We start from the raw sequence: 17,081 nt of genomic DNA, 5'->3' as shown, positions 1-17,081 counted from the left end.
AGGTCCTGAGAAATCTCCTTTGTTCATGCCATGATACACTTTCACAAACGTGTTGTGAAGATCAGACTTTGATAGATCCCTGTTTTTTAAATAAAACATAAATCACCCACTTTCACCTGATTATCATCCCATTTACTAAAAACACCTAATTTTACCTTAAAATCATCTACTAATCATAAAGGTTCACATACTTTTGCTACTCAGACATGTGATATTGGATAATTTTCCTCAAAAAAATAAAAACAAATGAATCAAAAATATTGTCATCTTTATCTAATGTAATTTTATGGTACATGTATGTAGAAATATTGAAAATTCTGAAAGGTTCAAAAACGTTTAAGCACCATTGTAAATAGTGGTTTGCAAGGAAAATGATATATAACATCTCTTCAAAAACCAGGTTTTCAGAATGCACAATCACATTACAGGTTTAGATAACATCATGTCTGTATTCGCTTACCCTCTAGCAAATCTGATGCAGATCCTAGGCAGTATTCCATTATCAGCTGAAATAAATCAGAAATAAATATCTGAATATATGCACAGGTCACAAGGTTGACAAAAATACCATTATAGTAACACGGAAAGTAAAGCTTTAAAAAAAAAAAAAAAAAAAAACTAGGTAAGCTCATTGGTATTGTAATAATCAAATTCACTGATAAACCAAGCTCCATGCCTTCTAAGGCTAGCTGGTCTGAATGTCATGATACTTTAAATTAGGACCGCACTGTTTAGTCTGTATTGTTAACGGCTGAGGGGTACCCCCAACACCACGGGGCCATTAACAAAGCAGCCCGACTAAACAGTGCTATCCTAATTAATTTAACTACAGCCCAATGTGGCTTGTACAGACACACAGCTGTGTCCCAGCCACGACACAACACCACCATGTGGTTGTACCTTTACAGATCCATTGCTTCATTCTGGAGAAAAAGAACTTTAAATTTCTAGGCAAATGGGCAGGCCCAAGCCACTCTGTGCACCCTTGCTTCTCCCGCTTCCTCTGTTAGCCCCTCCTTCTTCATAAGCAAAAGGGGCCAGGTCACATAGCCAAATGGCAGCTTTTACCATGACGGTCAACTTGGCCATCCAACTCCATCATGATTCTCAATCAATTGATCAAACCAACTGCTATCCCACTGTTTGTTTACATACCTGCCCCCATATACGCAGCAATAGGGATGCAACATATACAGAGATTAACCCTTAGAGGACCAGGCAATTTTCCATTTTTGTGGTTTCTTTTTTCACTTTATTGCCTTTCCAGAGACATAATTTCTTATTTTTTCCATTCACATAGCCTTATGAGGGCTTGTTTTTTGTGGGACAGATTGTACTTTCTAACGGCACTATTTAATATTGCATTCGATATAGTGGGAAACTGGGGAAAAAAAAATCCAAATGAGGTGGAGTTGGAAAGAAATGCAATTCCACCAGAGTTTTATGGGTTTTGTTTTTACAGCTTTGCCTATACGGTAAAACTGTGCCCTTCATTCTCTGGGTCGATATGATTACAACAACAATGCCACTTTTATATACTTTTTCTTGTGTTTTAATACCGGGGAAAAAAAAAAAAAAAAGCTTTGGGGGGGGGAAAAATTAATAATAAATATGTCTTTTCATCTCCATATTCTGACCCCCATAACTTTTTTATTGCAGGACGATCTATAGTTTTTATTGTTACCATGTTGGAGTGTGTATAACTTTTTGATAACTTTTTAATTCCATTTATTTGGAAGGTAAAAGCGATGAAAATATATTTTTCCCCCATTGGGGCATTCACTGTACGGAATAAACATGTACAGTATATATTTAATTAGTTCAGGCATTTTGGGACACAGTGATGCCTGTGATGTTTATGTTAATTATGGAGAAATGGGGGAGAATTGAATTTTATATAGATATTTTTAAAAACGTTTTAAACTTTTTTTTTTTTTTTATAAAGTCTACCTGACAATAAGAAGAAATCATTAGATTGCTTTGACAATATATTGCATTGAATTTCTAATACAATTCTTTGTAGATTTGCCATGTTCTTATGGAGCGCTGCCATCTGCAGGGCTCCATAGGAACTTCAGCGCTAAAAGCCCTGGTTTGTTCAGAAAAACCGGGGCTTTTCAGAGACCATCAACAGCTTCCCCAATCGAAGCGCAGGGGAGCAGTTTTCCTCTCTCATATGCCGACGTCACATTTGACTACGGCATCTGAGGGGTTAAATGTCTGCGAGCAGAACCATCACCGATCTCTGGCCTCGGGTGTCTGCTGTGTGAAACAGCGGGCAACTTGAGGTTATGGTCTTCGCTCTGCTGCGGAGCGGGTGCCATCTTTAAAGAGATGACTTCTTCTGGTGGCAGTTATTAAGGAGTTCTGGCTGAATTCTTCAAGGTACATTGCCAAATCTGTACATGGGTTGTTCTGGAATTGCTGGTAAGTGGCTTTACAGTGAATAGGGTTGAGCTGAGATACCAAATAAAACCTGTGGACATGTTTTGTGTCGATTTTAGAAGAAGGCAGCTATATTTTTTCTAAACCTGTACAAGCCCTTTAACTTCTAAATCCCATCTGCAGACTTTAATATGTTTACCTTGCAGCAAATTTCTAAACGTAAGTGTGACGGTATCATCCGTGTCACCGTCTAGTATTCCCTTCTCCCCTTGAAATAGCACAGCCAAATAATCCACCGAGCAATAAATCGCTATTATCGCTAGTATCGCCAAATAAGTCTATACATTAGCCCAAGCTGAATGCTAGAAATACTTTACTGGAAGGCCTCACATTGAAAAAATACAATCGCTTTTATCCCCTGCTCCCATGCAAGGGAAACACCCACAACAAAAATACATTAACCCATAACACAAAGGTTACAACCCACATAGAGACCATGGTTAACATAATCAACACAGGCAGGAGAATACACATTGCCCTCTGTCCTGAGAGACAATCGAATTACAACTCGGTTGTCTCCAGGACAGAGGACAATCGCCAATACACACAGAGAGACAATGGAACAGACATCACTTACTCAAACATACAATGTCCCACCCTTTACAATACACATAGACATTTACCACATCCCAAAATGGCACGAATTAGACCAGGAATTCAAAAGTTAGTACAAGTCTCTTTGGCCTGGCTGTACTTATGGCTTTTCTGCACAAAACCGGTGCATTCAACATGGGACCATAATCACATGGTAAGAGGCTGGCAAGTAGTCCTCTCCAAGCACACGTGGCAACCTCAAAAGAGGGGAGTTTGTCACAGTAAGTAATAAAAAAAAAGGTAGAGATCACATGGTTGTAGATAAGAGTATGCCACCATTACTTACCCATGCTGTATGATCTTTTAAGTAGCACCCTTTGTACTCTATTGTGTTCGGGTGTTTCAGCTGCTGTAGAAACCTGACCTCCTTGAGTATGTCCTGCCATTTCTGTGAGACAGAAGAAGTAATGTCAAGTTACCTGACTAACCGATCCCACCCATGACACTATGACAGGGGTGCACAACCTTTTTGGTCTGAGGGCCGCATTGTTACATTGCTCTATTTCAAGGGGCCGCAAATAAATAAAAAAAAAGTTGATTGCCGCTCATTTGCATCAGCCTATTACACAGGCCAATGTAAAGTGACTCGGGAGGAATGATCACTACCACAGTCATTCCTCCTTCATTTAGTTATATTGATTCTCAGTAGTACATCCCTGATTGCACAGAGAGATGAGCGGCACGATTATACCAGCCAGTTATCATGAATGAGCGTTCTTATGAACACTTGTTCCCAGTAATTGACCTGAATATCTTGCAGTGTAATAGGGGCTTAAAGGGTTTCTGTCACCAGATTTAACCCTATTAAGCTAGCTGACATTAGCGATGTGCTAATGTCAGGTAAACCTAACTAGCCTATTCCTACTTTTATCTTTGCCCCCGTTACGCCAGAAATCGAACTTTTATAATATGCTAATTAGCCTCTAGGAGCAGGGGGGGGTGGGGTGGGGGGGCGTTGTTCCTGCTCCTAGAGGCTCCGTTCTCCCACCTTTGTCGCCCCCCTCCAAGACCTGATTGACAGGGCCAGGCAGCGCTCGCATCTGTCTGCCAGCCCTGTGCTCCTCTGGTGAAATCTCGCGCCGTTCAGTATTCGGCACAGGCGCTGTGAGGAAGTTGGCAGCCAGCGAGCATCTTTCCCTCGCCGCACATAGAGTTAGGGAGCATTCACACGACCGTGTTGGTTTTGCGATCCGCAAATAACGGATCCGTGTGTTCCGTATGTCTTCAGTTATCTTTCCGTTTCGTAAGTCCGTATAATACAGACGTGGTGCTTCCGTGTGTCATCCGTTTTTCACGGTCCGCAAAAAACTGAAATGGGACTGAAAAGGGGTTTCCTAGAATGTTTTCAGTCCAGGGGTCCGCAAAAAACAGATGACATACGGATGCATTTCCGTGTGCTATCCGTTTTTTACGGACCCAATGACTTTCTATGGGGCCACGGACCGCAATTTGCGGCCAAGTATAGGACATGTTCTAAAATAAAAGCAACGGACACACGGAACGGACTGCACACGGATGACAATGAAAGGCATTCCGCAATTTTTGCGGACCCATAGAAATGAATGGGTCCGTGCATTGTCCGCAAAAATTGCGGAACGGACGCGGAAGAAAAACACGGTCGTGTGAATGCTCCCTTATACTTACCTGCTCCCCAAGCTGTTTTTACTTGGCAGTGCACGGCCATGGTCACATGCACCTCTCCAGCCAATCACTGGCTTCAGCGGTGATGTGGCCACAAGCACCGTGTCACTGGTGAAGCCAGTCATTGACTGGAGCGGTGTATGTGACCATGGCCATGCACTGACAGATGTGAAAGTGCAGGAACCAGAAAATGGAGGCAGGGCGGCATGAAGCAGGTAAGTATGAATCTTCTGTTTTAGGGGCCATGCTGCAGGAACTTGTTAAAAGTCATTTTTACGAAAAACTGCCTCCTATTCATAAATCAGCTATTTCCTTGACTGCAGAGGATGGCGCTCCCTAGTTATAACCACCTCCTGCCAGTTACAGGCGCCATGCAATAACCAGTAGGCATTTTCCCTTACTAGTGGGGAAAGCACTTATTGGTTAACACTTTAATAACCAGGCCTGAACAGACACTTTTTTTTTGTGATTTAGCGCATGTGGTAGTTCAAACAGTTGTAACTTTTTTTTATGTGTTGGGACTACCAAAAGAATTTTTGCAACAATTTTTCACTTGACACATAGGGCCTTATAATTTATTTTTTTGTTTTATTTGAGGGGAAATGTAAAAAAATACTTTTTTTTAAGTGTTTTGTTTTACAAACTATAGCTCATTATTCTTTAAATATGCAATCTGACAGCAAAATAAATTTTTATAATTAGTTCCCTATTTTGAGTCGGTCGTTTTGTTATATAATATGTAAAGTTTCACGTGAATGGGGCAATAACGGCGACAGTTTTGGTTGGTGTGGTTGTTTTTCTTTTCTGTATTATTTTTTATCTTTTTTAACTTCATTTTTAATACATTTCTGCTACAAATACACTGACACTTTTGGTTAATTTTTCACTTTTTCCTTTTATTTGTATTTTATTAATATTTTATTGTATTTTCTTTTATAATTGATTTATTACTTATTATTTAAATAGATTTTTGCCACATAATATGTCCCCCAAGAGGTTATAAAACGACTGTTGGGGGGACAATGAACACTCTACTATTTTGCACTTAATTTTTCTTCTTTTATATGTATTTTATTTTAAATTTTCTATATATATTTTAAATAATATTTTTGCAACATAATGTGTCCCCCAAGGGATCATAGGGGATAGTGGACGCTCTAATTTTGCAATTTTTCCTTTTATTTGTATTCTATTTTTTTGCCACATCATATTTTTTCTTGTGTTTTTTTTTTCAATAATTTTTTTAAAATATTTTTGTTCCGCATGATTTGTCCCCAAGAGGTCACTGAAAGACCTTTGGGGACACAGCCTTTCATTTTTTGCACTATTTCCACAGTGGGGCATCCAAAGGAGCCCCAGTTACAGGGGAAACCAGCCTGCTGTGGGGACATTGTACACAGGCAGAGCTGATTAGGGTCTCCTGACCCTGCAGCTCTGCACTCCTCTGCCCCCAAGTCGGGTCCACTCTGAATAGTGCACCGCTCACCTATCTGAGGAGAAGGCAGAAGCGCTGATACACTGCTTCGGCCTTCTCCTCAGGTCCCTCGCTGTCACTGACAGGCGGGGACCTGTCCTGCTTCTGCTACAGTGTGGGAGCAGGAGCTGTAATGCTTCATCGTGCGGCGCTGCGGGCAGAAACACAGCTGATCGCACGATCAGCTGCGTTTCTGTCCAGTAGGACAGGGGCCGCAAACCTTGGCTCTAGGGGCCGTGGGTTGTGAATGATCTTACCTCATTCATCTGCTTTCCACTGTAGGACATCTTCTTAACAGCCACCACTTCATTAGTTGTGGAATTTGTAGCCTAAACAAGTTAAAGATTAAAATGTTACTCCTAGAGGAGAGGCTCTGCTCTCTGTGCAACTGCCACACCCCTCACAGATGCCTTCAGCTGCCAGGCGCACATGCAACAGGTCAGCCAGTTTCATAGGTACAGATCTACTGATAGTGATATGAAGATAAGGCAGAATATAGATCATAACATATCACATCAATTTTAAATATGACAAAGGCAAACTGGAGATAAGATTAAAGCAGTTTTGTGTAGTGACTGCTCTCAAATTATGTCTCTATGTTGTTCCATTCCTTTATTATTTCTACTAGAAGTTATGAATGAATTGCTAGCAGTCTGCAGTAAGGGTACAGAGGGGTGTCGTGCAGAGTAATTCTGTGCAGGTACACCCCCCCAACTGGTTACCTCCCCTCTGTACCCTTACTGCAGACTGTTAGTAATTCATTCATAACTTCTAGGAGAAATAATAAAGGAATGACACAACATACATACATAAGAATAGATTCTTCAGAATTACTACATGGGGAAGGCATGAAGCTATTAAAACAGGTATGTCAGGAGTGGTGAAAGGTCCTCTTTAATGTACAGGTCCATGCTACGCCAAATAGCATCAAAAGTGACCTCTGGCTCCTGGAAGTACTAGCTGGCAGTTTGGTGTATTCATGAGGTGCCGGTTCCCCCCTTCCTTCTCTGCAGAGAGGGGCAGGCTAATGTATATGCACATATACACAACAGCCTGTCAAGCACCTACCCGAGAGGCACGGAGAACAGTCTCCTCATGAATACACCAGGTTCACACACTATCTATCCGTTATACTATTTCACTGCCAAATGTTTTGTGCCATTTGGCTACTAGCATATTGAGCTGAGAGGTCCATCACCACTCCTGACATTTTTTTTTATAACTTTGCATTGTGCTCTGCTATTTCTTCTGAATATTAATGGATAAATTGACAAATGAGTGTCTGAATGCTTATTCAGATGACCGTATCAGTTTTTGCAGTCCGCAAATGATCCGCAAAACACAGATACTGGCATTTTGCGGAACGGCCAGGCCTTGATAGAAATGCCTATTCAACATGTTCTACCTTTTTTGTGGAGCCACAGAACGGAAGTTCGGATGCTGACAGCACACAGTACTATCCCGATCTTTTGTGGCCCCATCGAAATAAATGGGTCCGCATTCATTCTGCAAAACTGCGGAACGGATGTGGACACAAATATACGGCCGTCTGAAGGAGCCCTTACAGAACCATTCTGTTTGTCAAACTGGTGTGTCTCTACCAGTGTGGGAACATGGCCAAACTGGTAACACTCAATTTATTCAGAAATCCGTAGGAAGAATAAAGGGGTTGTGTCACTTCGTCAAATAGCATTTATTATGTAGAGAAAGTTAATACAAGGCACTTACTAATGCATTGTGATTGTCTATATTGCTTCATTCATTTCTCCATCGCATTATACACTGCTTGTTTCCATAGTTACAACCACCCTACAATCCATTAGTGGTGGCCGTGCTTGCACACTATAGGAAAAAGGCACCAGCCTATGTGCGGTCCCACAGTCCTGGACACCAGAGAGGGCGGTACTTTCCTATATAGTGTCCAAGCATGGCCACCAATGATGGATTGCAGGGTAGTCATAAACATGGAAATGAGCAATGTATAATGTGATGGAAAAATAAATCAACGCAGCAAAGGAGACAATATGGATAATCACAATACATTAGTAAGTGCCTTGTATTAACTTTCTCTACATAATAAATGCTATTTGCTTAAGTGAGACAACCCCTTTAACAGTAGAATGGTACAACAGGACGCCCCAGAATTTATATTTCATGAAAAAAATCTTATGAGATGTCAGGTCCTTTTTTAAGTAAACTATAGAGGAGGAAGACTACACCGCTGCATAAGATAATAACTGCATAAAATAAAATCAACTGCTAATTATGGAAAATCTCCTTACAAAGTAAACTGCTCCAAAGCTGCCATGTCCAATCTCATGCAGGTCTACAAATAATGTCTCTGGATCATCTTTGCAAAAGAGGTCCGCTATGTCCGGATCCTTCAGCAACCCCTTCTTCATCTTGGATGGGATTGCAACGTCACTCATGCTCTCAGCCCCTGATTCGGATCATGCTACACAGAATGTACATCTGGCTTGAAGGCCAGTACCTAAAGAAGAAAACACCACAGAGGAATTACACATAAAGGAGTACACTGTATAGATATACAATTAAAAAATGAGGGTGATAGCTGAGCTCAATGATGGAAGCATGGGTAATGCCAGGAACATAGCAGAAATTCAACAAGGAAGAATACGATAAACCCAGCTTCCAAAAATAGGATGCAGCCTTTATTGTTCCATGAGTACAAAAACCAAAATGGCAAAAAAAAGTCTACGCATTTCAGGTCAAAGACCCTTAATCATGACTAAGGGTCTTTGTTTGACCTGAAATGCGTAGACTTTTTTGCTAGTTTGGATTTTATACCCATCGAACAATAAAGGCTGCATCATATTTTTGGAAGCTGGGTTTATCATACTCTTCACTATATAGATATATTACAGTATAACTTCCTATATATTATCTTCAGCTATATATTATAATTAACTTATGTATCTCTATAAATATAAATGGTATAAAAAGCTAACTTTCCTTGTGTCTTAAGATTTATTACTTCAGTTAAGACCAGAATCTATGTGGCCCACATTTGCGACCAGCACCTGTGATACCAAATTGTTAGTGAAAACAAAAGCAAGATACTCACAATTCTGCCAAATTGCATATATAAAAAGACATATAAACTTTCAGTGGTGTCAGTTCTAAAGCAGAAGTAATGATACAGAACTGCATTAAATATTAATGTACAGCACCTTAATAATTAGATATAAAGCAATTAGATATACAAGGCCACATATTACCCAAGCAAATAGTATAGAGATCAACCAGAGCTACTGCAGTAATGATTATTGTCTCTATCCCCGGTGGTGTAGGAATAGTAGTTGGGAGTTCCCCATAGACATTGGACTGTGTCAAAAATGGGGGGTTTTCCAGCCCCTATTGAAATTTAGGCCATTAAAATTACCTGGGAAGGGAAGAATATTACAGCTATCCTTTACTTACCCTCCAAAGCACAGGGGTCCTCTTCATGGTCACGTGACAGCTCCTGCAGGGTTTTCTTCTCTGAATGCAGGAGACAGCGCGTCATCACTGAAGTCACCGCCTCCTGCCGGCCTTTCCCTTGTCCCGACGCCTGCACACTATTGCACATGCGCCGGGATCGCCGACCATCTTCTAAGTGTACAGGCTTCGATATGAAGCCTGTACTGACTCATACACAGTGCAATGTAAACGCTGTGTATGAGTCACAGCATAGTGATCAGCGATGGGGTGCTGTGGAAGTCACTGTTATAGCGGCTCAGTATAAGTGATAGGGCTCATGCAAATGACCGTGATTGGCCCAGGAATCCATGTCACAGTCCATGTGTCAGCCACATTTTTCTGACTGTATGTTAGTAATGTATGATACAACCCCTGACCGGCTGTATCATACATCACTGTGATGCAGTCAGTTCAGGTCAGGAGAGTGCAGTCGGCCTGGGAGATGCGGCCTGTTCCCCGGGCTGACCATGGTCGTCTCACACGGTGCATCACACGTGATGGGCCAAGACAAACACTGCAGCAGGCAGGACTGAAAAAGATAGGATTAGGCCTCAGCACACCATTGTATCCATTTTGCGTTGTGCTATCTGTGCATCTGCTAAATAAGGATACTGTCCGTATTCGACCCACATTTTTTGCAGAGCAATTGACTTCTATGAGTTAGAGATCTGCATTTTGAGGACCAGAATAGGACATGCTCTATGTTTTGCAGAACTGGCATACAGATATGGAAAACACATGAACGTCATCAGTGTGTCAGTTCCTCAAAAGATAGAACATGTCCTATTCTGTCCTAGCTGTTAATTGCACTCTGGAGATGGTGAGAGAAGGGCCTGTGGACTGTCAGTGATGGGATTTAGACACAGAGTGAGAAATAGACAAGCAGGATTCATGTCTGGCTGTAGTAACAAGGCCACATGTAGTAGGAAGTAGCTCCTGCAGACTGAACAGTGGGGGGCGGGACCATCACTCTGCAGTGCAGCCAGGCTTGTGTGTCAATAAAGTTACCTATTCAACAAAACAGGAAACTAGGAAAGTAAACTGATCTGCCAGGATAGTCTGATGCCCAGACAGGGGGAAATAAAGCACAGACATGAAAAACAGGTACTGGGGACATATACATGAATGGTGAGGGGAGCACATAAAAAGAAATTTGATTTTGGGACAAACTCTTTAAGGTTTCCCGATGTAATAATAGGGCATGCAATTTTGTCTTTTTGCCTGTCACTGGTTGGGGTCCGATTTGGGAGAATTTGTGAGGGATAAAGTGATGATTTATACAACTATTGTTGAGTGGCTGCTTCTAGCATCATACACTAGTGCCAATGCCAACAATGAGGACTGTGAATGAACCCAGTAGACAACGCTATGGGTTCACCTTGCAGTCAGTAGTTTAATACCCATTCTGTTTTAGCCCTTCATAACTGGGCATTACGGGCATAGCGAAAGAAGGACGTCATACACGCTTCTAAACTCAATAGGGTCACCTTTTCAGGGCGAGTACGCAAAACACAATCGTATGCATTTTGCAATCTGCATCCCACTGGTATCTGGTATTCTAACCTCCCATACACCCTTGTATTAGTAAGCATGGTCTAAAACAAAAACACAGAGTATAAATTAGGTTTAATACCTGAAATATGTGCAGCACAAAGCATGGAAACAAAATGTCTTCTATTCTCCAGTGACCATATGAACATCTGTAAGAAGAACAAATGAAAAGTTATAATGCTGTAGTATTTTAATTTTATTTTTTAAATATGAAATTTGCACCAGATACTCCATGAGAGCTATAGAGACAAGCCCAATTTAACAGTAGACGATTCAATTACCAAAAACAGCACATGATGGCAAGCTGAATGTACACATACACATTAGATATATCATTTAGAGATCTGTCGGCCAACTTGGTGATTTTGGTGGGATTAGCAGACATCTAATGTGCACGGTGGCCTCCAACTCTCCCCAATGGCAGATGTTCATAGTAACGCTCGTTAATGATCATCCGGCAGTGGAATTACCCGATGGATTACTAGATGCTTGTAAATCCTGCAATCGTGATCTTTCAGCATGCTATCTAATTACGATCTGCTGCCGGCAAATAACTTGACAATATGGGGACGAGCGATAGCATAGCGATCACTCTTTCCTATGTTGTGGAGGAGATCACTGCGTGTAATAGCAGCAATCTCCTCCACTAGCGAGAAGGCAATTGCCAGGAAGGAGCGCTTCCTTCCCGACAATCGCCTGCAGAATTGGGCTTTATCATTTATGTGTTTGGCCACAACCATCGTCTATCCTCCAACTAGCATTAGCAAATTATTATACAGAAGCTTAATGTGCACCTTCAATTTCTAGCATTTGCCACCTGAAGGGCAGAACTGGCTTGAGGCCACAGATGGCAGCTAAAATGCAGCAAAAACAAAAACTGCATGCAGTTTTATCGCTGCTCGGGCTGGTTTTACAAAGTGATTTTTGCAGGTTATGAGTAAGGAACAAGACGCGTTTGAAATCGCGTCAACCCGTCAACCAGCTCTTCATGCTAAACTGCTGAAATACTGCCACTGGACTCGGCTGTATTTTGATTTTATGCAAGTTTTCAAATAAAAAGGAAGTTTTTAAAAGTGGACAGGGTGCTGAGATCTTCGCTTTTTGATTATTGAATGGGACTTTGTCTCATGCACCAGACAGGTGAGCTGAATCTTTTTCTTCTGCATTTGAAGGATTAAACTGAGCAAGTGTGGCCTTCTCAGTGACCTGGACAAAGAAATAAGAAAAAAAAAAAAAAAAACTGTAGGTGGTGCTATAATAAAGTGTGAATATGGAGTCTCTGGCCATTTGGAATTCATTGTGTCTGATTAAACTATCCTCACCTATGAATGAACTGAAGACTGTTTGGCAATGCTTGTACTTGAATAGTTAGGCTACTTTCACACTGGCGTTTTGGCTTTCCATTTGTAAGATCCGTTCAGGGCTCTCACAAGCGGTCCAAAACTGATCAGTTTTGCCCGAATGCATTCTAATCTGAATGGAAAAGGATCCGCTCAGAATGCATCAGTTTGCCTCCGTTCAGTCTCCATTCTGCTCTGGAGGCGGACACCGAAAGGCTGTCTGCAGCGTTTTGCTGTCTGCCTGACGAATCAGAGCCAAACGGATCTGTCCTGGCACACAATGTAAGTCAATGGGGACGGATCCGTTTTCTCTGACACAAAAGAAAACGGATCAGTCTCCAATTGACTTTCAATGGAGTTCATGACAGATCCATCTTGGCTATGTTACAGATAATACAAACGGATCCATTCATGACGGATGCAGTCGGTTGTATTATTGTAACAGATCCATTTTTGCAGATCCATGACGGATCCACCCAAAACCAGTGTGTGAAAGTAGCCTTAAACTGTGTCCATGTAATTTGTATGACATGTTTGTTTGAGACCTTGTCCATTTTATCTGATAGACTAAACAAAGAGAAATGTCTGAAATGTGTGTACCAGGTAGGGGTGGGCGATATATGCAATATGGACAAAATCTGTATCGTTGCACAGATTCATATCGTCCATATCGCCCACCCCTAGTACCAGGTACTGTCCCCACTGATCTGATGACCTCTATATGAACAAGGACTTCTCTGGAAATGTGTGTGTGCAAGAGAGTTAGCATTGTCTGCCAAGGTTACTTTGGGATTCTGATTTATTGTGGATCTGGGAATTGGCCACTCCAAGGTCCGAAATAATAACAGATAAACAAGATATACACAGCGACCCTTATAGACTGCATGAGCTGGTTACATTTCATTAGGGGGTGAAGCTCTTTATTCAACTGGTATAAAAATTGGGACTCTCCGAAAAGCAGTTGGAGTTCACCTATGAGCGTCCTTGGGTAGAAAAATTGATGTTTTCCCAATCTAGTCTCCAAGTGCTTTCTCTGAAACAGACTCTGTCGCGGATGTGTCGCTGTCAGATGATAACTCAGTTGGTGATGTAGGTACCTTCATTCTGGATGTAGTCAGGACTCCAGATAAGTGGGGATGTAATCCGTAGTAATTTGTTGTGTTTTAGCTTACCCTTATGCTTTGTTAGTTTTCTATTCTTTAAATTTATTTAATTTGCTGATTTGCCTGATTATCGCTATTACCTTTATAAATTTCCATATATATTTCACTATTGTAACAGTGGTATGTGTAGTCTCTCTGAACCTGAAATGGTGTATTTTTTAGCAATAGATATATTTCATTGAATACTGTAGCTCAGCGACTATACTAAACTTTTAATTACATGCAATTAGAAAAGTATTAAGATCCAGGCGCTGCTTTGAAAACTGTAGACTATTCTTTGTGGGACAACCCCTTTAAGGACTGATAAGACTTCTTTTTCAAATCCACTGCCGGTTTTGGCTTCAAAACCACATAAAAAAACCTAAGAGTATGGCAGCACCCTTAGGCCTGTTTCACATGTCAGTGATTGATAGACAGCACACAAACCCCTTGACTTTTATGTGTGTAAGGCTACTTTCCCACTCGCGTTTTGGCTTTCCGTTTGCGAGATCCGTTCAGGGCTCTCACATTCGGTCCAAAACGGATCAGTTTTGCCCTAATGCATTCTGAATGGAAAATGATCCGCTCAGAATGCATCAGTTTGCCTCCATTCCGCTTTGGAGACTGACACCAAAACACTGTCTGCAGCGTTTTGGTGTCCACCTGACGATGTGGAGGAAAACTGATCCGTTCTGGCACACAATGTAAGTCAATGGGGACGGATCCGTTTTCTCTGACACAATAGAAAACGGATCCGTCTCCCATTGACTTTCAATGGTGTTCATGACGGATCCGTCTTGGCTATGTTAAAGATAATGCAACCGGATCTGTTCATGACAGATGCATGCAATTGTATTATTGTAACGGATACGTTTTTTTGCAGATCCATGACAGATCCACCCAAAACGCGAGTGTGAAAGTAGCCTAACAATGGTTTTCCACAGAACGTGGTGACAACACGGAACCATGCCCCATATTGTTCATGATTACGAATCCCTCACGCGTATTATAGTCTATGTTGAAAACCACCAACACAAAGTGGATTCCATGTTGTGCTCTAGGAACAAATTTTCAGTCTAGCAGTGTCCGTGAAACACAGACTGAAAAAAGAAAATTACAGAACCACAGAAGAAACACGGACCGTGCAGTCACAAACATACCTTGGACCCGGACATGTGAATGGAGCCTAAGGGAGGATGGCATGACACTAAAACCATCCAGTTATTCTTCTCAAAGAAAAAAAAAAAAAAAAAAAAAGATGGATGGTTGAGCAATAGTGATTACCAACCCAAACAACTACAACACCCAAGGATAAACTAGACAGGCATATCTATATCTGCAGATGGCGGAGCTCTCATATGACCATAAGTCTTCCTGCATATCAAGTCCACCGTCAAGACAATGAATTGACCGCCTACTTTTAGAAATGATGCATCTGACAGTTTAATAAAAAGGGGCTAAACGTCAACAAAAAAATTCTAAACCAGATTAAACCAACAAAGGGCAAGAACTGTGTTGTGTAAGGCTAATTTCACACTTGCGGCAGTGTGATCCGGCAAGCAGTTACGTTGTCGGAACTGCCTGCCGGATCTGCAGATCTGGATGTGACTGAAAGCATTTATGAGACGCATCCGGATCTGTCTCACAAATGCATTGCAAGAACGGATCCGTCTGTCCGCAGCTTGTCATGTGGACAGACGGATCCCTCTTGTATCTTTTTTCACATTTTTACCAGACCGGAAGGATGGATCCGGCATTCCGGTATTTTGAATGCCGGATCCGGCACGAATACAATCCTATGGGGAAAAATGCCGGATCTGGCATTCAGGCAAGTCTTCAGTTTTTTTCGCCGGAGATAAAACCGTAGCATGCTACGGTTTTATCTTTTGCCTGATCAATAAAAATGACTGAACTGAAGACATCCTGAAAGGAAAGCTCTCCATTCAGAATGCATGGGGATATGACTGATCAGTTCTTTTCCGGTATAGAGCCCTCGTGACGGAACTCTATGCCGGAAAAAAAAAACCCTAGTGTGAAAGTACCCATAAGCTCGCATATTGTTTTCACTTGAAAAAAATAAAAACCTTAGGGGGTCAATATAAAAAAAGGTTACTTTGAAGATGGTTCTAATGTTTTGGTGCTGTACAACACCTGCTGTTGTAATACGGTGCCATAGACTTAGCAATGGCAAAAATAGTACGTCAGTAGATAAATTACAGAAATAGCGTCCATTTTCGTGGTTCGAACATACAGTAGCAGTTTTAGAAATGTTTGGTCTTGAAATCTTTTTTAAGTGTCAGAAAAATTGATAAAAGCAAAAATATTTAAAAAGCTGAAAATTGTGATTTTTTTAAATATCTGTCATCTAATGGCACAAAAGAAAGGTGTCCTCTGAAAAATAATATCAAATACATGTAAGTTGGCTCAGAAATTAATTAGTTATTTCCAGTTAGATAGGCCGATTGCTAAAACTGAGAAATTGGCCTGGTAAGGAAAGGAGGGGGGGAAACACTCTAGTAATGAAGTGGTTAATAACGAGTGGGTAAGGCAATATGAATATATTCATACACTATGACTTAACTTTATGTAACACTTGCTGACAGATCAGAAATGACACCTTAATGGTATGGACTGTGACGGACATCAGAATGTGGCTCTACAAGATCTGTAAGTCATGCAGACAGGAAATGTGATCATTCTCATGAGGAAGAAGTGAAACATGTCCCCGAAAACAAACCTTCTGTATGATCTCGGGGTGGGGGTTACCTTGTGCTGCAATGTATGTATCCACTATTAGCATCCGAGATGGATTATATAAATACAGGGGGCACGAGCTTTATGTAGTCACTGCCACCAAGAAGGAGATCTGCTCGGTCTCCCCAAGTTCTTCTCAAGGGAGTACTGCTGCTACTTCTGAACAAGTCTATGGGAGGTGGCCTGGGTGTGTTTGTGCAGCCTTCCTAATCTAACAGCAAATTCTTCCAGAAACTGCAAGCTATAATATCTTCCCAATCATTACATTATCCCCCCTCCCCCTCTGCAGATGGCATGGGTAAAATACAGATCACATTAACCAAATGTTGCTCCTACGGATATAAACTGTGGCTACTACTTATGGGGTCCTACTGTTTAACATATTATTGATAGTCAATTCATCACATTGACAGGAACACAATTCGCAGCTGCAGAGAGCAGAGCCGCTAGGTGTAATGGTAACGCCCCCATTGCTCCTAGAGGCTCATTTGCATATAGTAAAACTTCATTTTTCCATGTGACCACAGAAAGGTACTTACTGCATTAGTCTCTGTTCACATTGTGGTTTCTAACCGTGCTGGATTTCTGGTTGTAAGAAATAACCAGCGCATAGTGGAACTCACTGGCTTAGGCCTCATGCACACTATCGTCTCCGGATTT

At 41.4% G+C, this 17,081-nt stretch overlaps 1 protein-coding gene across 5 annotated transcripts in view; it reads right to left on the bottom strand.

Annotated features, from left to right (window-relative positions):
* Positions 1 to 17,081, bottom strand: part of TAOK3 (TAO kinase 3) — a 227,603-nt gene that overhangs the window by 175,753 nt on the left and 34,769 nt on the right. For 4 of the 5 annotated variants that reach the window (XM_040416023.1, XM_040416022.1, XM_040416020.1 and 1 more), the window contains 5 exons: positions 11,268 to 11,334; positions 8,437 to 8,645; positions 6,412 to 6,483; positions 3,326 to 3,427; positions 461 to 506 (listed from right to left, as the gene is read on the bottom strand). In XM_040416023.1, the coding sequence (XP_040271957.1) occupies positions 461 to 506; positions 3,326 to 3,427; positions 6,412 to 6,483; positions 8,437 to 8,583 (367 nt within the window). In that variant the 5' untranslated portion in view covers positions 8,584 to 8,645; positions 11,268 to 11,334. Of the gene's footprint in view, positions 1 to 460; positions 507 to 3,325; positions 3,428 to 6,411; positions 6,484 to 8,436; positions 8,646 to 11,267; positions 11,335 to 16,433; positions 16,548 to 17,081 lie in introns of those variants that run through there. The other variant, XM_040416021.1, reaches the window with a different exon arrangement.

Source organism: Bufo bufo, chromosome 2 (assembly GCF_905171765.1).
Source record: "Bufo bufo chromosome 2, aBufBuf1.1, whole genome shotgun sequence".
Classification (NCBI taxonomy): Eukaryota; Metazoa; Chordata; class Amphibia; order Anura; family Bufonidae; genus Bufo; species Bufo bufo.
The sequence above is the reverse complement of the archived record's forward strand: the minus strand, read 5'-3'. Positions and strand labels throughout refer to the sequence as shown.